Raw genomic sequence first — 22,618 nt, forward strand, 5'->3', positions numbered from 1 at the left:
AAAGTGAAATGTCATCAACAAGAAAAAATGAAGTTTTTTAAAATTCTCATGGCATAGCCAGAACATTTCAGTCATTAGAAAAGGGGATAATAGGAGACAATTTATAATTACTGTCGGGAAATATAAATTAATTTAAGCCCCATTTACTGTAGGTTCCTAGTGCAGGTTTCTTGTCTCCCATAATCCATTAAATTAAACTCATTACATAACATTTTTCCTAAAACATCTCTAAATAATTGATTCCCTTTAAAGATGGAAGTGTCACTGTCCGCCCCACAGCCGTTGTTATTGCTTATGTCGACGAAGCAGAGGTGGGGAGTGTATCAAGGGGGAAAAATACAGTGTTGTTGTTTGCAGTAACTTCTTTGTTGTTGTAATATTGTACATGAACGGGACAGCTTCACCCTTAAGGATTCTAGCTTTAAATAATAAATAGGACGACCACATAAAATATGCAAAAATATTCCACTAGTCGTTAACAATTGATACTGGGATGTAATGCTTGATATTTGAAGAATACAATTGATCAATTACCAATTGTCTTAACATAATATGAAACCATGTCCACATGCATAAATATTGTTCCATTGTTAACCTTTTCACCTTCCAAGAACAAGAAGTCCAATAAATTAAACTGGTTAAGTCATTGCTTGTAAAAACATTAAAAGTGCCAGATGTTCATCAGTTAAAATTAACTCTTTTTTTCCCATGGAATTAAAGTAGTCTGGGATCTGTTCTATTGTCATTTTAATTATTGATATCTATACAGTCAAACATTTGGACACACCTACTCATTCCAGGGCTGTGTGCCATTTTCTACATAGTAGAATAATAGTAAAGACATCAACACTATGAAACACCACATATGGAATCACTTAGTAATCCAAAAAGTGATTCTTCAAAAGTAGCCACCCTTTGCCTTGATGACACCTTTGCACTCTGGGCATTCTCTCAACCAGCTTCATGAGGTAGTTACCTGGAACACATTTCAATTACCGGGTGTGCCTTGTTATAAGTTTTGTGAAATTTCTTTCCTTCTTAATGTGTTTGAGCCAATCAGTTGTGTTGTGACAAGGTAGGGGTGGAATACAGAAGATAGCCCTATTTGGTAAAAGACCAAGTCCAAATTAGAAATATATTTAGATTCGGTTTTGGGTTACTACATGATTCCAAATGTGTTATTTGATAGTTCGATGTGTTCACTACTATTCTACAATGTATAAAATAGTAAAAATAAAGAAAAACTCTTGAATGAGTAGGTCTCCAAACTTTTGACTGGTACACCATATATATATTTAATTATTGAAGAATAGAACTTGCAGTAGAAATGCTTTACAAGCTTAGCACAGCTGTCTACCACAGCTCAAAATATGCCTTTATTACTCCATTGTTTACAAACAAAAACGTAAAAATGAATTGCTTCAAAATATTAAAGGATTTGGCTTTGTGCAGCGTAATATATCTTCCGTAATCCACAATTAGGTTTCTGCAGGTTTGCATGGGATTGAAAAATGTGCCTAAATTGACCTAATTGTATATCAAAATGTGCAAAAACTCCTTGATTATGGCCATTTAGCTTAACTGGTCATAACAACCTCTCCATTGTTCACATAGTCTGCTGGCTGAACAGGAAGTACCTAAAAAAGTGGCAGGGCTGCCATTTGGTTTTTGAAATCTACTGTAAAAAATAATAATTAAAACAGCTGCCCTGCCTCCTAATTTAGTATACAGTGGAGGGATGGGGCTAGGGAAATGTAGCCCTCAATTTCATACACACTGATCACACTGACAGTCCATGACAACCACATCAGTTAATTTGTTTGTGATGCTTTTTTGTTTACAATTACAAGATTATATTTTGGACTATGATTGGGTAAGGCAGTTGTACGCTAATGCACGTATGTAGAAGTTATATTCTTCAAATATCATGGTCTGTATATAATTAATTTATGGATATATCAATCCCAGACTCTAGCTTTAAGGGCCTTCAAGATGTTAAATTACTTACAGAATTCACCTTTAAAAGCGGAGATCCGCATTGGGCGAAACAGCACCACAGGGGTTTTGCAATGTTAATTGTTTTCTTAGCTCACGATGAGTTATAACTGTCTTTGAATTTGCATACAAGCTATATGGAAATCCCTGTGAACTAAGCATTGCATGTAATGCGAGTATGAAACCTTGCCTAAAATAGTTCACATAATTCAATTCAAGTTATATTGTAACAATATCAATAGCGAATATCCGTGTTTGACATTGAATGAAAGATTTCAGAACATAACTTTTTAGTCTAGGTTTTTATAGGGCTGGGCGATAAGGCCCCCCCCAAAAAAATAATATATTTCTTTTTCAAACAAAGCTTCAAATCACAATATACGTAATTTAAAAAAAAATCTCTAAATAAGCTTTGTTGTTCAATTAAAAGGTAATATACAGTGCATTTAAAAATAGCAGCAATAATCTAAAGAATGCATGGCTTGTGAAATTATACCTAGAGTAAATATAATCCTTCCACAACCATAAGACCCACTAATAATGTCATTATTTAAATTGCTTTTCTGCAATAATCACTGATCTGGTTTTCAAGTCTTTTGTTAAAAATGTTACCAGAACCATGCATAATGCCCATTCACTAATAATGAGCAACTTCTGTAGGAGGCATTATAGAAAATTATTAACACAGGTCTCATAAACAATCTCTCAATGACAAGTCCACGACGAACAGTAGACGGGGGTCCCCGTCTGTTTGAGATATAACTATCTCAAACAGACCATTTAAAAAATAAATAAAAAACTTGTAATTTCCTCAACGAGGATGATGTCATCTTCCTGAGGAGGATGAGCTGGCCAATCAGCGGTCTACTCGCATGAATAATTTTAATGACTCGTATACACCCAGCTGCTTTTTAACATAATTAAAAAGAATTGGAAGAAAAAATTGTTGTAACTACATATAGATCATATTTCATAAACATCTGGAAACACTGGACAGCTACTTTAAAAAAGGTAGACTTTGGACAAAAACTCTAAAATAACAGCTTTAAACTGTATAACTGATGCACGATAACAATGCACCATAATTCCAAGGTCGTGTAATGCGTTAAAAAATATATATATATACTGATTAATAAGATATTTGGCTTTTGAAGTTCCATTTCTTACCAATCTCTACAGCTTCCGTCCAAAAACAAATTGTGTGAAATGACGTCAACACATACTGGAGGAGTTACTGGCGAGCTAGAAGTGGCTAACAAACTAGCTACGCCGGTCACGCCGCGCATGATCAGAATGACATTCATTAACCACCCAAGGCACACCCCATTTCTGTTTGACAATAAGTTGGACCGTTTATCACGCCCAAAGTCAACCGTTAAAGCAAATTTCCTGCCATTATTTATGAAGGTTCATATGCTATCTGTGGCCCCCTAACCTCCAGGAGGTCCCCATTAGAAACATTACTTTACTATAATAGAGGAGATTAACCTTTTTATGTGTTTTGGTTTCCATATGACAGATTGTCAGACCAAACCTAAAAATGCAAATGAGAGTTGAAACCACTGTCAGAGAAGAAGAGGTGATCTCTCATCTTTGTCGTTGTGAGTGCCAGGGGGCTGGGCTTGGTGTGTGTGAATGCGAAGGTACAACATGAGAAACATCAGACAAACGCTCCAAAAAATATATAAAAACAAAAAATGGATTCATGAGATTTGGAAGGCATTTGGAATATCGCGCTAGACATATATTCCAATTAATCAAATATCGCCCAGCTCTAGGTTTTTATACTCACATTCCATGCATTGTTTACCTCGCAGGGCTTTCCTTGGAGCTTGTATTACAATTCTAAGACAGCCACATAACTCCTCGAGGTATGACAATTATTACGATAACGTTAAACATTTGGAAAACTATCCTTTTAAGAGATCCAGAGTTTCACTTGTTGATGATCATTCAAACCTAAAAAGTGTGGTTTGAAATTGGACAGACTGAGTGAGAAAGGGGCAATCTAGTACTACAATAAACTGGTAGCATGCATTTAGGTTCCAAATAAAAGGGCCACATAACAGTACACATATAGCTAACTGAAAGAAAAAATAATGTATTAACTGCATGCCCCTATGATTGCCACTTGCAAACCGCACTAGTTATTCATAGGGATGGGCTTTTTAAATTAAGTATTTTTTTTCAGATAATCATCAAGATGACTTATTCTGTGATGCACGTGCCCATCACAGGTAAAGTTTCTAAAAGTGCACAGCAGTCTTTTCCAAACATTCTGTGAAAAGGACAAGAAATGCACAACAAACATGTTCTCTGAAAGCCTCCATACATTGTCCGATTGCACCTACCCACTGCTGCATTCGCCATCTCTTCTTGCATTTGTACTTATTTCATTAAGCCTCCACAAATGTATCATGATCCTCAACTTTCCACTGTCTGAAGCAGTCCATTGGATGAATCTCAAATTGAAGGATCCTGAGAATATAAAAATGAAATGTGAGAAAAGGTGCAACTTTAATTAATCCCCCTTAATTACAAGTGTACACTCGTCGGTCAAATAGGGGGTGCCTTTATTTGTCGTGTTTCACACATGTACATGGGTGTAACCTGTACAAGTGTGAGGTGTGAAATGCAAATGTACTTTTTGCATATCCCACTCCAAGACACTGGTCACCGCCAGGGATCAGCCATTATCTGCGTTTTCCATCAGCGCTAGCCATCGGCTAAATAGCCGATAACGTACTCATTGCAAGCCGGCTACCTTTTTGCACTTCATTAATTAAACTAGGCTTCTCTTCATATAAAAGTTTCAATTCGCTAGTCAGACAAGTCAGAATAGCCTTCTCCCGGAATGAACGATATGCATCTTCTAGTGATCTATTGATAGGACAGGGAAAAACTGCTGGTTTGTCAGTCCCCTGTCTGTCCCTCTCAGTACCGGTGTTATTTTTGTGCGCTGTGGTTTGGTCAACATTTATTTTCACAGAGGGAGAGCATGATGCTTCTTCATCGTCTCCTGTGAACTCATTTTTAGGTGTTGTGTAATGTAAGTGGTAACTAGGAGTGGAAATCCACTGAATTGTTGTTTTGTGCCACATTCATTTATTTTCTTCTGCGTGTTTCATAGACCTACACAGCCACGGAGTCAAGGCGCATAGGCTACATGCTACTGTGCACTTTGATCGACAACCGAACAACAAGTGTTGACTAGTTCAGTGCCAGGTTCCCAACTCCGGTCCTCTACCGCACCCAAAAGTACACAATTGTGTTGTAGCCGGGACAAACATACCACTGGCCTAGTTTATAAAAAGGTGTCGAACTGATTTAATAAACAGTTATTTGTCAACGGTATTGCATCGGGACAAGTAAACCAAATATCTTGTTTGTATTTTCATAGGATTCAAAGCCCATGTCGATACCTGCCACTGACCGCTAAGGACTCTCAGTGTGATGAGTTGTTTGTATTTTCATAGGATTCGAAGCCCATGTCGATACCTGCCACTGACCGCTAAGGACTCTCAGTGTGATGAGTTGTTTGTATTTTCATAGGATTCGAAGCCCATGTGGATACCTGCCACTGACCGCTAAGGACTCTCAGTGTGATGAGGACTCTCAGTGTGATGAGGACTCTCAGTGTGATGAGGACTCTCAGTGTGATGAGTTGTTTGTGAATGGCTCTTTTTGAACAAAACATTTGATGATGATGTTGAATCCACACTGCGGGAACAATAAATAGGTAATGGCGAGAGGGACTCATTCAAGTCCAAAATATGAAAAAGAAAACACATGTGACATGATGAAATATATTGATATAGGCTTACTGATTTAAATCTAGTCATGCTACCTAGCTAGCAACCTGAACTTGACAACGGACTAAAACTACACACAAAATGTGGATGGCACAGGAATAACTAAGAAGGAATAGGCTACTGAGAGAAAGTGTGTGTAAAGTTACCTGAACAGTACAGATTAGTTAGTGTTTTCTTAACATTGTTGGACAAGTTAAAAAAGCTATTTGTTCTTTGAATCCATAGAGCCAGTTGTTTCTTCCTATAGTCACACTCATTTAGAATGCCTGAAGCTTTAACAGTACTTAAAGCTGTGTGTGTCCGTGTACTGTGCACAAGTATCACAAGAACATTGATGAGAGGGAGGAGGCCTACTTAAACATTGGGAGCATTAATAGCTGTGTGGTAGTGACTTTAGTATTGTTTACGGTGAAAATGCTATTAAAACATTCCGATGTAGATATTGTGTTTCCGTAACTTATATTCAAAGCATAGGATGCCTGTAACTCAAGGCACTGCTTTGAGTTGCCTTGCTAAAGAACAATGTACTTAATTCCACATGGGCTGATTCACTTGACCCCTTCTTAATACAGCGCTCTGCCCTACTCATTGATGTACCGTTAACTTGTATTTTTTTACTTGACAATTGGTACTGGTGTTTTCCCTAAGATTTAGAAAGCGTCACATGTCCTCCCCCTACATAAAAGGCGGAGATCCTTCTGACTTAGATAATTACCACCCAATCGCCAACTTATCTTGCCATGTTAAGGTATTAGAATCCCTGGCCAACTCCCAGCTAAGAACTTTGGTAACTTCACTCTATTCTAAATATACACCAATCTGGTATTAGATCTGGACAATGCTGTCTCAGCCACTATGCTTGTTTTAGATGTGTTAAATTGCCTAGATCATTACAAAAATTATTATTAAAAATTATTTACAGACCTTTCTGAGGCATTCGACACCATTTCGTCAAAAAAACGGTCTGAAATGGGCCTGGATGAGAGGTCTTGACAGACAGGACACAATGTTTGCTTTCTGATGGTGTCAAATCTAGTTTCCTCTATATTACGAAAGGTGTACTGCAGGGGTCGATTTTGGGAGCTGTTCTCTTTACTATTTATTTAAATATTATTGGTCTATGTATTAAATCCAGTAATATTCATCTGTATGCAGACGATACGGTTATGTATGCCATTGCACCGACTGTTGACAAAGCTAAGTTCGAGCTGCAATCTGATTTTGTTATATTACAGAAAGCCCTTGTTGATTAAAAACTTTACTTAATGCAGGCAAGGCTAAATATACAGTGCCTTGCGAAAGTATTCGGCCCCCTTGAACTTTGCGACCTTTTGCCACATTTCAGGCTTCAAACATAAATATATAAAACTGTATTTTTTTGTGAAGAATCAACAACAAGTGGGACACAATCATGAAGTGGAACGACATTTATTGGATATTTCAAACTTTTTTAACAAATCAAAAACTGAAAAATTGGGCGTGCAAAATTATTCAGCCCCTTTACTTTCAGTGCAGCAAACTCTCTCCAGAAGTTCAGTGAGGATCTCTGAATGATCCAATGTTGACCTAAATGACTAATGATGATAAATACAATCCACCTGTGTGTAATCAAGTCTCCGTATAAATGCGCCTGCACTGTGATAGTCTCAGAGGTCCATTAAAAGCACAGAGAGCATCATGAAGAACAAGGAACACACCAGGCAGGTCCGAGATACTGTTGTGAAGAAGTTTAAAGCCGGATTTGGATACAAAAAGATTTCCAAAGCTTTAAACATCCCAAGGAGCACTGTGCAAGCGATAATATTGAAATGGAAGGAGTATCAGACCACTGCAAATCTACCAAGACCTGGCCGTCCCTCTAAACCTTCAGCTCATACAAGGAGAAGACTGATCAGAGATGCAGCCAAGAGGCCCATGATCACTCTGGATGAACTGCAGAGATCTACAGCTGAGGTGGGAGACTCTGTCCATAGGACAACAATCAGTCGTATATTGCACAAATCTGGCCTTTATGGAAGAGTGGCAAGAAGAAAGCCATTTCTTAAAGATATCCATAAAAAGTGTAGTTTAAAGTTTGCCACAAGCCACCTGGGAGACACACCAAACATGTGGAAGAAGGTGCTCTGGTCAGATGAAACCAAAATTGAACTTTTTGGCAACAATGCAAAACGTTATGTTTGGCGTAAAAGCAACACAGCTCATCACCCTGAACACACCATCCCCACTGTCAAACATGGTGGTGGCAGCATCATGGTTTGGGCCTGCTTTTCTTCAGCAGGGACAGGGAAGATGGTTAAAATTGATGGGAAGATGGATGGAGCCAAATACAGGACCATTCTGGAAGAAAACCTGATGGAGTCTGCAAAAGACCTGAGACTGGGACGGAGATTTGTCTTCCAACAAGATAATGATCCAAAACATAAAGCAAAATCTACAATGGAATGGTTCAAAAATAAACATATCCAGGTGTTAGAATGGCCAAGTCAAAGTCCAGACCTGAATCCAATCGAGGATCTGTGGAAACTGAAAACTGCTGTTCACAAATGCTCTCCTCCATCCAACCTCACTGAGCTCGAGCTGTTTTGCAAGGAGAAATGGGAAAAAATGTCAGTCTCTCGATGTGCAAAACTGATAGAGCCATACCCCAAGCGACTTACAGCTGGAATCGCAGCAAAAGGTGGTGCTACAAAGTATTAACTTAAGGGGGCTGAATAATTTTGCACGCCCAATTTTTCAGTTTTTGATTTGTTAAAAGTTTGAAATATCCAATAAATGTCGTTCCACTTCATTATTGTGTCCCACTTGTTGTTGATTCTTCACAAAAAAATACAGTTTTATATCTTTATGTTTGAAGCCTGAAATGTGGCAAAAGGTCGCAAAGTTCAAGGGGGCCGAATACTTTCGCAAGGCACTGTATGTTCTGTGATTCACAGAACAATTTCTGAGATGGTCTACATATTCACTTATTGGATACTTCGCTCATGGAGCCGGTCGCTGCCTATAAATATCTGGCCGTTTGGATTGATAAAGATCTAACGTTAAAAAACAACAACTGATGAGCTAGTTAAAAAGCTAACGTTTAAAGTGGGCTTATATTTTATAAGAGCAGGAAGCAGATTGTGCAGTCAACTTTCCTGCCAGTTCTTGACTATGGTGATACTATTTACCAGAATGCAGCAACAACTACTCTTAAACCTTTGGATGCATTCTTCGCTTTATTACAGATGACAGTTTTAATACTCATCACAGCATCCTGTATCAGAAGGTCGTCTGGGCTTCACTAAACTCCTGTAAATCACTTCATCACTTCATTAGCCCGGAACTCTCTGGTTGGCAACTTTTTCTATTTGGCTGGCTACTCCATGTACTTGTGGAAAACACTGCATTAAGGGTTACGTGTGCCTTGCTCAAGGGCAGATCGACAGATTTCACCTAGTCGGCTCAGTGATTCGAACTAAAAACCTTCTGGTTACTGACCCAATGCTCTAACTGCTAAGCTACCTGCCCACTTGTTCACTCATTCCTCATGTATTCAAAAGTATTGGATTGATGCAAGCACGGCTGGAGATGAATCTCGACCATATTCCTCACACCAGTCCATTCTTTTTAAATCCATGAGGGGGAATGTATGAGTGCACACTTCAGGAGAAGGGTAGAGACTGATCATGTTAGCCATGATTTCATGCATAGAATACCTGCAGATCCCCTGGTGGCTCCTGACTGGTCAGCTGTTCTTCCTTTGCTGAATCTATGACGACAATCTGCTGTAGACTGCGGGTCACTGGTCCCCTCACCCTTCCACTCTGACTGCAGGGGTGCTCATCCACCTGTGGTGGTTGTTGGTGGGATTTCACCATTGTAATGTTAGAACGAATTTCCTTAACACCATGGTGCATCCTACTGCCTTGACGTTGTCGGGAGTTGAAAGGGTGAACAAGAGACAGTGCAGTCAGTTTGGGTGCCTCCTGCGGTGTTTGGACACTTGCCATTGCAATGATGGCTTTGCTTTTTTTGTTTGACAGGACTTTATGAGCTGGTAATATGGCTGTCCTCTTTGTTGGACTTGAACTATGGGCTCTGCTTTTCTGTTCATGATCAGATTTCTCTTCCAAATGAAGGACTTCTCTGTGAAGGTGGCCGTTATTTTCCTTAGTGTAAGAGATACTGCCATCTTTTCTTTTCTTGGCCTCTTTGGCTGCAGGTTTCCTGGGGCAGACGGCCATGTGCTTGGTCCGGCTGCGGCGGTATGTGAATTCTCTAATGCAATGCGGACAGACATAGATCTCTTGCTCATCGACTAGAGAAGAGGTTCTCTTTGTCAAAGAGGTGGACTTACTCCTCTGTGAAATGGCCCTTTGTACCAGCTGTTTTTTCCTTTTGTTGAGTGCATTAAGCTTCAACTTGGCAGGTGGCTCCTGATTGAGTTTGGGACGATTTGTTTGACTTGCCGTGTGTAGAGCATTTTGGCCATTTGTGGAATTAGTAGAGGACAGTACTCCATTTTGGGCTTTTGCAAAGTGACGAAGAGGAATGGGGTTCTTATTGGGTGTGTAGCGTCTTTTGTCACTGGCATTTGCACAGGCAAGAATGTGTTTGTGCAGCTCTGGCATGTTATCAAAGCTTTTGCCACATTTAGTGCATCGGATAGCAGTGCTGAAGGTTTGTGGGATGTTGTGGGTGGTGAAGTTGGTAGCTGAGGCTACAGAGCCAACAGGTGTCCGGTTGTGATATGGAAACGGAGGCGGCTTAAAACTGGGATAGTGTTGGTTGATGCCAAGGCAAACATCCAGGCCTTTGGGTTTGCCTCCCTCAGAAGCCATTATCTTTATTGTGGTAAAGAGTTCCTCAGTAGCGTCATCTAATTCTCCCTCATCTTTTATGACCGGTTTATTGGACTCCGCCATGGCACAGTAGGACAAAGCCTCTGTGCTACCTTTTGTTGCATTGTTATAGTTCTGGGGTCGTAGCTTGCCATTTTCTTCTTCTGTGTATTTGCATTCCTGGCCAGGGTGCAACTCCTTTTGATGATGTTTCAGGTTGCAAAGATAAGCAAATTCCTTTGTACATGCGCAGCAAACATAGCTCTTGCCGACGCCATGGAGGGTTGACCTGTGATCAAGCAATGCCGTGGGCTTTCCAAAGAGTAGCACACAGAACTCACATTTGTATGGCCATTCATCAGAATGCTCACTTACATGATGACCCAGTTCCTTCATTGAATGAAAAAGCTTATCACATACATTGCATATGAATTCCTTAGTGAAAGTCTCTTGTAGCTTGGAGAGGGTCTCATTTGAGGATTCTTCCACTTGACTTGTGCCCTCAGAGTGAGGTGGCGTTTTAGAGGGGCAGATAGATATGTCCTCCGATACTGCCTTTTGGTTTGATTCCGTTTTAATAATGGAAGGAACAGGGGAGGAAATGGATTCTTGACGAGTTGGACATTCAGATATGACTGCAGACAGCGTTGAAAGGGTAACCGATTGCTCTAAAGAAGATACTAAAATAGAAGGGTCAACGGTTTCATGAGGCAAGGACAGAGGCTGCTGCTGATTTATGACAATTTGCGCAGGTGCTGTGGATTCAAAATTATTCTCTTGGAAATCAATTGTGGTAGGGACAAGGTTCTCTGGGGTTTCAAGAGCAACTGTGCATTCAATTAAAACAGTATTACTAGTAATGTCAAAGGAGTTGATAATGGAATCGTTTAGAGTTAAAGCTGGAGAGCATGTTGGCACTTCAAATCCAATGTTGGATTCAACTGTGGTAGTGTTCAGAGCTATTTGATTTAAAGTGTGATCTGTGAGAAACACATGCCCTTGTAGATTGAGAGTTGGGTCAAGGGGTTTAGAGATGGCAAGTTGGCTTGCAGAATTAGAGGTAGCCCAATCTGGCAAAGCAGCTCTCCACTCACACTCAGCTGAATTCAATGAATCTTCTGTGCAGATTATTAAAGGATTAGGAGATATTTTAGAGGCCAATACTTGAAGGATAGGTTGATTTGTGGAATTGCTAGAGGAAGATGTTGGTGGTGCTAAAACAGTAATTAGTGACGGAGCAGTGGGTAAGATTGGATGTGGAGATGGGGAAGCAAGTGCTATGGTGCATGGTGAGATCGATTGCCTGGGGACTGAAGCTAGAGAGGAAGGGGATGGACTAAGTGCTGCAGAGGGAAAAGTTAATCCGAACACCTCGCCTTCAGTAGCAGGTGACATATCCGAAGCAGTAACTATGGCAAAGTCTGTAACTAACGGTGCATCATGATTTTCTAATATACTTAATTCTTGCTCTGCAGCAACCTCTAGGTTTGCGTACTCATTCATCAGCACCTTCTCCAACATGCTGGTGTTTGGCTTCCTCTTTTTATTTAAGGGCTGTGGAACTAAAATTCTCTTTACTTCCGAATCTGCACTCTTTCTGTGCACACTCAAGTCCAACACAGCTTCCCGCAGGGCTTCGTCTTCACTTTTCTTGACAGCATTTGAGAGGTCCAAAGGTTGCTGGTTGCAGGAACAACCCCCACTCATTGGGGACCATCCCTCTGGCAAGACACGAGTTGTTATTGCATCGTTTACTGGTGGACTGTTGGAGATCTCACTCTCATCATTGCTGGATAAACTGCATGCGGGTGAACTGCATTGGCTCTCTGACGTTGGGGCATTGACAGCAATAGAAACACCCACATCGGTTGTTGTGCTTTCAACATTCGACATAGGGCTTTGTTGTGGTGAGTTTGGGGGAGATCCGGTCCTTCTTTTAAACCTCCCCAATCCTGCTGGGAGGACAGTCAGGGAAAGTGGTGAACACAGCTTCTGGCCTTCTGTGATCAGGGCAAAGCTGGGTTTGAGGCAATCTTGCATCTGTAAGAGCTGTTTCAGCTTAGGTGACAGATAAACTGTTCTCTCTCTATGAAGGATAGTAGACTCTGTGTTCTGAGGAATGAGACTTTCTATCAAAGATGACACAATTGATGATGAAGAAGAGGACAAAACTTCCGATTCTAGTTCCGTTTTGATTTGGGGTAGAAGAGGTGGTGTGGCAGTTCTTCTTTTTGTCAAGGGTTGACCAGGTATCCCTTTTCCTGTGTGAGTAGCCGTCTCTACTTTAAGAGCCTGACTGATCTGGGCAGGATTAATAATCACAGCATTTAGTCCGACTAAAGTAGCAGATCCAGAGTTAACTTCAACTACCTCACAGCCGCTGACAGTGCTTGTTGATACAATCTTCCCATCTATATAAAAGCTGAGGTTCTCAGAGATGTTACCAGAGATATCCAGCATATATTGCTCCTCTTGGTCACTTTCGATCTCAAGAACTGCTACTGGGCTTGCTTTGTTGGTATCCTGTTGAGATTTAATAGGGGGTAGCTTTAGATGTTTTGCTTCCTGCAACAGTGGGGCTTCCTTACCTTTGAGCCGAAGATGGCGCTCGTGGATCCTGCGCTGATGTCGTCGCATGTTTGTATGCGTGCTAAAAACCTTTTTGCAATACTTGCAAGTGTGACCACCCTGTAATTCTCCATGTTCATCTGACGTAGACACCTGTTCTCTGTCTGCCAAAACAGAGGCACTGGAGCTACTGGGAGAAGACACACATTCTGGACCGTTGCGCTGTAGGGCAGAACTTGGAGGCTCCACAGGCTTTATTAAAGATCCAGGCCTTGCCTTTGCATTTTCATGTCTCCTCTCATGCCGTCGCCGGCCAATTTTTGAGCCAAAGGACTTGCTGCAGTACTTACACTTAAATATGTGTGTGTGGTGGTTAGCTAAGGTGTGGATGTGTATGTGACGTTCTAAGCCTTGCTTGCTGGTAAAATTTCTTTCACAGAATTGACAGGGAAATGAGTCCTGGAGCTCTACATCAGGGTCATGGTCAGGATCCTCTGGGAGCTCAGGGGTTGCTGAATGGGAGACCGATCCTAAATCCGGCTTCAGGTCACAGCCTTTGGCCTCAGGTTTTTGGCAACTTGTGTTTGAATCTGCCAGCTCATCCGTTTCCATGGACATTAAATAAAGACTGCAGTGAGTTTCCTCAAGCTCCTTATCCTCCATCTCCTCCTCTAAATTGTCATCGTTTCCCAACTCTGAGATGTATAAAGTGTGAGAGTCTTCCATGGCCTTGGGAAGCTGCGTACTCTTCTCTTTGGAGTCCTCTGACACAGCAAACTTTTGTAGGGATCGGCAGGTGGGAGAACCTCTCAGCTCAGACCTATGATTGAACAGATATACACATTAAGATTCTGTCATTTAACATCCATTTAGCCTCATGTTGACAGCTCAAATCACACTAGTCAGGGCTCAACATTCCTATTTGCCTGCTTGCACGACAACGTCTTCCGAACCCCCAGTTAATCAAACTTTCCATTGGCCTGCTCGGTGCAGTACATTTTAAAACAGGAAGAAAAAAATAATGTTCCATTTGTATTTATCAAAATGGTCAATGTGGAATACATACATTTTTGGACTTAGTTCAACTATAGCTTCAAAACAAGGGCTGGGTATTGCCAAGGATCTCACGATATGAGCACGATACTTAGGTGCCAATAAGATATGTATTGGGAAAATCCATTTGAATTCTCACTTTTTGATAACACCCCTTTTAATTTGAACGAAACCTTTCATACAAAATGTGTCCTTGTAGAAGATGTGTTCAGAAAGTGACTTTTTGTACCTGAATGCCAAAACAGTCAAGAGATAAAAGGTGCTCAAAGTTGACTTATTTTACATACCCTAGACATCCATGCCTTATTCATCACGGGAAAAGATAAACGGTTGAGATTGTTATCATTTAATAGCTTCCAAAACAGGGTTGTCAAACTATTTCATAATTTATTGATTATTATTTTAAATTTATGAAATGTATGTAATTTGTTTTTACCATGGGGAATGGAAACACTTCAGGAATTGAAACTAAGCAAAGAGATGTATTCAATCCACTCATACTAAACGTGCTTGTAATATAAGAAACACCTCATTTTTGTATTTTGATCTTGAAAAATGTTTAGAGGTATGGGGAGCGCCATCTTGAATTGCCATAGTAATGACTACCATGTCTCATTGGTAGGAGTGAATAAATTGTGAGTTTTTGCGTGGAGAAAACAACGATTTGATGTATTTCATGAATATTCATTAGTCTTGACATAGAATCCGTCGGGTGATTGGTTGAGCCTTAAGTGTGTGACATCACTGAGCCCTTACCAAAACATGGCGGACAATTTCTCTCACCACGGATCTGAACCCAGTAGTAACCACCAACTTCAATAGCTATGTTTCCATTAACTTGTGCAGTGATTTTTTTTGTTGACATTTTGAAAGTTTGCATTGAAAATATGACAATTTCCTTCTAGGGTGCGTTTCCATTTACCCATCTTGTGTCGATCAAAACAGCTGGATGAAATGGCGTCACACCTAAAAAATATATATAATAATTACAACCTAGTGTCCAATAAAAAAAAGTGGTTGAAGTGTTTCCATTGCCCATTTTGGGAAACACTCATTAATAAATTGCCGACATGTACAGTGGGGCAAAAAAGCATTGTCAGCCACCAATTGTGCAAGTTCTCCCACTTAAAAAGATGATGCCTGTAATTTTCATCATAGGTCCACTTCAACTATGACAGAAAATGAGAAAAAAAATCCAGAAAAATCACATAGTAGGTTTTTAATGAATGTATTTGCAAATTATGGTGGAAAATAAGTATTTGGTCAATAACAAAAGTTTCTCAATACTTTGTTATATACCCTTTGTTGGCAATGACAGAGGTCAAATGTGTTCTGTAAGTCTTCGCAAGGTTTTCACACACCGTTGCTGGTATTTTGGCCCATTCCTCCAAGCAGATCTCCTCTAGAGCAGTGATGTTTTGGGGCTGTTGCTGGGCAACACGGACTTTCAACTCCCTCCAAAGATTTTCTATGGGGTTGAGATCTGGAGACTGGCTAGGCCACTCCAGGGACCTTGAAAGGCTTCTTACGAAGCCACTCCATTGCCCGGGCGGTGTGTTTGGGATCATTGTCATGCTGAAAGACCCAGCCACGTTTCATCTTCAATGCCCTTTCTGATGGAGGTTTTCACTCAATATCTTACGATACATGGCTCCATTCATTCTTTCCTTTACACTAATCAGTCGTCCTGGTCCCTTTGCAGAAAAACAGCCCCAAAGCATGATGTTTCCACCCCCATGCTTCACAGTAGGTATGGTGTTCTTTGGATGCAACTCAGAATTCTTTGTCCTCCAAACACGACGAGTTGAGTTTTTACCAAAACATTTTATTTTGGTTTCATCTGACCATATGACATTCTCCCAATCTTCTTATGGATCATCCAAATGCTCTCTAGCAAACTTCAGACGGGCCTGGACATGTACTGGCTTAAGCAGGGGGACACGTCTGGCACTGCAGGATTTGAGTCCCTGGCGGCAGTGTGTTACTGATGGTAGGCTTTGTTACTTTGGTCCCAGCTCTCTGCAGGTCATTCACTAGGTCCCCCCCGTGTGGTTCTGGGATTTTTGCTCACCATTCTTGTGATCATTTTGACCCCACGGGGTGAGATCTTGCGTGGGGCCCCAGATTGAGGGAGATTATCAGTGGTCTTGTATGTCTTCCATTTCCTAATAATTGCTCCCACAGTTGATTTCTTCAAACCAAGCTGCTTACCTATCGCAGATTCAGTCTTCCCAGCCTGGTGCAGGTCTACAATTTTGTTTCTGGTGTCCTTTGACAGCTCTTTGGTCTTGGCCATAGTGGAGTTTGGAGTGTGACTGTTTGAGGTTGTGGACAGGTGTCTTTCATACTGATAACAAGTTCAAACAGGTGCCATTAATACAGGTAACGAGTGGAGGAGCCTCTTAAAGAAGAAGTTACAGGTCTGTGAGAGCCAGAAATCTTGCTTGTTTGTAGGTGACCAAACACTTATTTTCCACCATAATTTGCAAATAAATTCATTAAAAATCATACAATGTGACTTTCTGGATTTTTTTTCTCATTTTGTCTGTCATAGTTGAAGTGTACCTAAGATGAAAATTACAGGCCTCTCATCTTTTTAAGTGGGAGAACTTGCACAATTGGTGGCTGACTAAATACTTTTTTGCCCCACTGTATGCCCTCCCACCTATCGGTTTCATGTCTCAGCTTGCCCACGAAAGTCATAATGGATAGAACGCAACAATGGACTAATATTTGCCATATACTAATAATTATGCTGTGCCAACCTATCGCCACGGTCCGAGTCATAGTGAAACTTGCACTCCTATAGGTCCGAAATAATTGGATCGTGAAACTTGCCAGCCAACCAGAAAAGCAAGGCGAAGAAATTCAGCCATTCTTGAAAGTCAGGACAATCCTTGTCCTGCAGTAGGCATTTAGAAGTAAATGCTGAGTGGAGCATTATAGTTACACGGTGACATGGCATGGCATACCTTCACAATGATTTGGAAATCATCATTTTTCGCAATAAAGAAAGTTTGACAGCAGAAAAATCCATCCTGTTGAACAGATAAAAATGTTGTCCATCTTCAGAAAACTTTGCCTATACCTGCCGTTTCAATTACATGTCGCAGTGTTTGATTAATGGCAACCATTTTCTTATAAAACAGCTCAGCTGAAAAAGGATTTTGCTGTGAACCAATGGGGCAACCACGGGTTGTTTATTCCCCACAGGTGGGGCCGTGACGTTCTATCTAATACCGACTGGGAATTTCAGTGTTGCCAACTTAGCCGCTATATTTAGCGAGTATTCAGACCCCTCAAGCTACACATTTTCAAAAAAGTGACTCGCGTCAAATCTAGAGACTTTTTCTGGTGTTATTGGAGACTGACATGAAAGCACGTCTCGTTCTTACTCTGAGGGCCCCACCCCCGTCCCAAAGCACTCACAGGCGGGCCAGTCCTTCCCAGCTGCAGTCAGAGCAGGAGGTGTTCACCCCTCCGTGACCAGACTGCAAATTAATTGCGCATGTGGGAAGCCGCCGCTGGCTGATCCCGCCCTGGCTTACATTCAGGGCGGCATGTAAATGTAAAACTCCACCAGAGTGTCTCCTTTGGTACAGTTTTGCCAGTCCCAAAGCCCGGATAAAGGAGGGTTGGAATTGTGACATAAAAAAAAACAAGAACCGACAGAATAAATTTCATTTGTAGTTTTAAACATTTTTTGGGTGTTTTTTACGAACTTTTTGTCTCTCCCACGATGTTATTCCTCTCTCCTACAGCGTCCATCACAATTACACGCACATGGCCAATTATGCAAATTAATCGATGACATAATTTAGCGACTTTCAGGACCGCCAATATCTACTTTCCTTACTGAGTGAAGAGTTGGCAACATGGACTAGGATTAGATAGAAGACTACATGGCAAAGAAGACTACAATAAACTCCCCTGAACCCAATGACCGTGTGTGCGACAGTCAAGAATCGAGAGATTACACTGGCCATGAAGTAGCCAACTAGCTAGCTAGTCGTGAATGCCAAAAAACACAGCTATCTAGTCTTTGTAGCTCAAGGGCACACAGGCTACACTAGCCAACTGGTTAGACATGATTACACCATGGGCAACAATAACTGGTGACTAGTTCATTTTCAGGCAACTATTTTCAACTTGACCATCGCATTTAGGAGGATAGGTAATTACTGAAATGCAGCTAGCTAGATCACTGGCCAGGCAGTAGTCTAACTAAATCGTGGACGCATGACCCATTCTTTGATACATTTCGGTTAACTTGCTCATTATCAAGCAACATGCAAAGATGGTTTGTGGAAAGGTAAAAATAGTTTTTTGAATGATCGCACGGTGAAACTAAAATAGATATGTAGCTACCTGGTGAGGCTTTCATTTACTTCACTAATTAATTTGGTGATCAAACTGAGTTTCCCAAGTCGTTCGATCGGTGCAAGACAACTGGGAACTCAAGGTCAAATCATGTCAGTGATCCTCAAGTCAGATGTCTGTCTGAGCTCTATAAAGCTCTATAAAGCTGATTCCTAGTTATATGTACATATCAGCGGAGTCTGCTTGGGGAGGACGGCTCATAATAATGGCTGGAATGGAGTCAATGGAAAAGCACATGTTTAATAACATTCCATTAAACTCCATTCCAGCCATTATTATGAGCCGTCCTCCCCTCAGCAGCCTCTGCTGATATGTACATATAACTAGGAATCAGCAGCATAATATGGACTTGATATTTGTGCACTGCTACATATATACCTCAATTACCTTGTACTGGTATCCCTTGATTATAGCCAAATTATCGTTTCTCATTGTGTATCTATTACGTGTTTTACTTTTCTATTACTTCTCTATTTTCTGCATTGTTGGGAAGGGCCCATAAGTAAGCATTCACTGTTGGTCCACACCTGTTGTTTACAACGCATGTGACAAGTAACATTTTATTTGACTGGTGAGCCTATATATTATTTGCAGCTACGCCTCATGGATGTGAAATACAGACTAAATGCTTGGTATGTCACATGGTCTTGAAAAACACCTACTTACATTTGTATTTTCAGATAAGGGTGACCTAAACTACATTTTTTGTGTTACAAACCTGAGGATAGATATGATAAAACACATTTCAATTAGATTTAGGTTGAAGTAGTCCACCGCATGCTTACCATCTTCAGAATCGGTTCACTGCATCATATTTGACTTTGCTTGTTTTGACCAGGCTTCTGTCTGTAAGAAGTGACACACATATATATGAATAAAGAAAATAGTAAGAGGCTAGCAGCAAAACTCCATTGTACATGACCTGACAATCTTACTGTAGTAGAAACAGCAGTGTTTCTTTGCAAGCTCGCCTTGCTCTTTTGAGCCCCTATACAAGAAAATGTCAACGCAATGATGGCAGAGAAAAACAACCAGAACTACAGTTTGAAACAGTCTGCCAGTGTCTAACATCGGGGTCAGCAACACATGCAAAGCAGGACCAGGGGAGAAGCTTTTGTCAAGGTCATTTGGACTGATTAGTAGGCTATTGTAACAATTTTACAAAATGTACAGTAAATTTGGCAATAGTTTGGATGATGAATCCCTAACGTTAACTGTTTGACAGTACCAGTCACATTTGATTAGGAATGTATGAAAGTTACCATGACTCAAATGTTTTGTAGCAGAAAGGCCTTTGTTAGCTAATTCAATTTAAATCTAACTATTAAGCTAATGCACTAGTCAAGACAAAAGACAAGGGTAACTAACGTTAGATATCGAGGCTAATGCACAGACTAGTCTCTAGACAGACAAAAAAAAGCTAACTAGATAGGGCTAGCCATTATTGTTAACAATGGGGCTCATGCTTCACGATAGGGCCTAAGTCATCAGACCTTACAAAATGTTATCTGAATGTTAATAATGATTTATATTCATGAGATTGGTGATCACTTGAGTTAATGCAGCTAAATTAAGATTGAGGCCCAGTCGACACATAACGTGTCATAGCAGAGCCTGTGCTGTACAGTTACCTCATCCAAAAACCAGCCTTAATTGTATGAATAGATAACTATAGTTAGATACCAAATCAAGTTTCATATCATAATGCTCTATCCACATATTCTTGTTGGATCGCCTGCTGCATCACTTTAACGTTAACTACCGATCTTCAAAACAACCCAGGTTTCCGATATTGACATACTAACTAGCTAGTTATTTCAACACGGTTACCCTACGTAAGATATCATCAGCTGCACATTAGTCGCATCAACGTCACGGTTAGCTAGCACTTCCAAGCTGGCTAACGAGATCACCTCGAGCTGTAGCGATCAACTCAAAAGGTCACTTGGCTGCAAGCTCATTGCGGACCCATTCCACTCGCCAATTAACTAACAATAGAGCTAAAACACACCGATAATCATTCTACAGCCAATCTACCAGCTGTCATTGACCGTTAACACAACAAACGTGTGGCTAGCTAAAGTTAGCTAACTGAGCAATGATAAGAGGGTTCACGTCGATGACATTACATGCACTTGAATGCAGTAGCTGCAATGCAGTTGATATTCTTAGGGTATTTACATTTTTTCAAAATACTTTCCTGTAGATTAATCTTGAGGGTTTTCTTCAGTTGTAGGCTTGCATCTGTTATTGTCTTCCTTATGGTGCCATAACAGAATTGTTTCTGAAGTGTTCATTGGCTGCAATGTGGAGGTCAGAAATGTAGGACCAATCAACAATAGGTTTGTTGGGCTACGAGAGAAAAAAAGTCAGGGCTATATTCAAGATGTGCTGACGTTTTGCAGCATTGCCAGTGCCTGGTCAACACACAGTACAACAGTGCAATAAATCAACTCTATATATTAAAATGCAGACGATTGAATGTCATAAGTCCTATATGAAAGTCAATTTATCCACACGTGGATTGCAATTTCATTCCAATTTGCAATAAATGTCCGCTATAATATAAAAATGAGCTGGAGTGAACAAAAAATAATTAGGCCAGTGTTTCTCCTGTTATTGCATAGGTGGGACTGCCCTTACTAATACAGTTTATGATAGAGTTTGGCTTCTGTTGGTTGGTTTGACAAAATGGACAAGTTTGGTGCCTAATTGTTCTCATCAGCACATCAACAACATAGTCAAATTGACTGCACATACAAATAGACCCAAGATAAAATGATGCATCTGGTTTGTCACCTCTAAACAAAAATTCCAACAACGCCTTCCTGAAAGCTGCAACTGACCTAGCAGGACTAGTATTTTTTAGACTCACCAAATCTCTTATTTCAGGGGTAATCAAATTCGTGCCTTTGAGATCAGCAGTGCTGGTAATTTTAATCAAGTCATTGTAATGTCATTGACTAATCAAAGCCCACTCACCTGAGGCCTCATTTATAAATGTTGCGTAAGGCACAAAAGAAGGCGTATGCCACTCTCTTACGCAATTGGGTAACTGTGACAATCAAATGAGTGGGTATACAAAGGCATGCAATTACAATGCATAATGACGCACAATGGCTGCTTTGGCACTGTTGGAAGATTTGGGGAATGGAAGAATTCAGAGTGAGCCTATTTTCAGGAGACCAGCAAAATTTACTGGTCATTGATGATGAGTGGCTTATGAGCCGGGTTCCGATTACCAAGAGCTGTTGTCTTTGATATCTGTGCTGTAGTGGGCCCAGCATTACAGAGAAGGACCTGCACTTCAACTCCCATTTCAACTCCTTGGCAACCTCGTTAATCGCATCGATGGTGTCTCTTTGCGTTTGCAGGACTGCCACTGTGAGGACACTGCTGCTGGAGGGTTGTGGCGCACGAGGTGCAGTGGAGACAGGGGGCTGGGCGACTCAGCTCCTGCTCAGCTGCAGCACCAACCGACCCCGCTGGAACACACAGTGACTAAAAACAATAGAAAATGTCCCCATTGTTTGTGTAAATAAATGTTTAAATACAACTTGAATGCATTTGGTTTACTCTTCAAACGAGGGAATACGAATGACATACCTGGATCATCCGGTGTGTCTTGCATGGCTGTTTCCCCCTCCCCCTCTGTCACTACTCAGGAGGGATTCCCCTATAATACTGGCAAGACGCCCATCAAGGGGGTTGAGCTACGGTGTCCCTGACCCCCCCCCCCCTGTGGCACAAACACTTTGTCTGTGTAAGGCTATGCGCCTTATGGCCTTCGATTTTATGTCGGACCACTTTTTTTTCTGAGAGGGTCCGACCTTCTGAGCCAGCAGCAGTAACAGCGTCCCCCACATGCTGTCACTAACGCCTTATTGGCATTTGTAATGCCCACACTGTGTCCACCAAAGAATACATTTTGTTTTGTTGCAACTTCCCCTACAATAACTTTTATTTCACACGGGGTGAAATTAATTTTTT

At 40.9% G+C, this 22,618-nt stretch overlaps 1 protein-coding gene across 1 annotated transcript; it reads right to left on the reverse strand.

Moving 5' to 3' along the window:
- Window positions 1–1,176: 1,176 nt before the first annotated feature.
- Window positions 1,177–20,881, reverse strand: prdm2a (PR domain containing 2, with ZNF domain a). The gene is made up of 4 exons (XM_046343687.1): window positions 20,810–20,881; window positions 19,414–19,474; window positions 9,503–14,015; window positions 1,177–4,473 (listed from the first exon to the last, which is right to left on the reverse strand). Exons 3-4 carry the CDS (start codon window positions 13,919–13,921, stop codon window positions 4,459–4,461), a joined length of 4,434 nt encoding a protein of 1,477 aa, XP_046199643.1. The 5' UTR covers window positions 13,922–14,015; window positions 19,414–19,474; window positions 20,810–20,881; the 3' UTR covers window positions 1,177–4,458.
- Between the last annotated feature and the right edge of the window lie 1,737 nt (window positions 20,882–22,618).

Source organism: Oncorhynchus gorbuscha, linkage group LG03 (assembly GCF_021184085.1).
Source record: "Oncorhynchus gorbuscha isolate QuinsamMale2020 ecotype Even-year linkage group LG03, OgorEven_v1.0, whole genome shotgun sequence".
Taxonomy (NCBI): domain Eukaryota; kingdom Metazoa; phylum Chordata; class Actinopteri; order Salmoniformes; family Salmonidae; genus Oncorhynchus; species Oncorhynchus gorbuscha.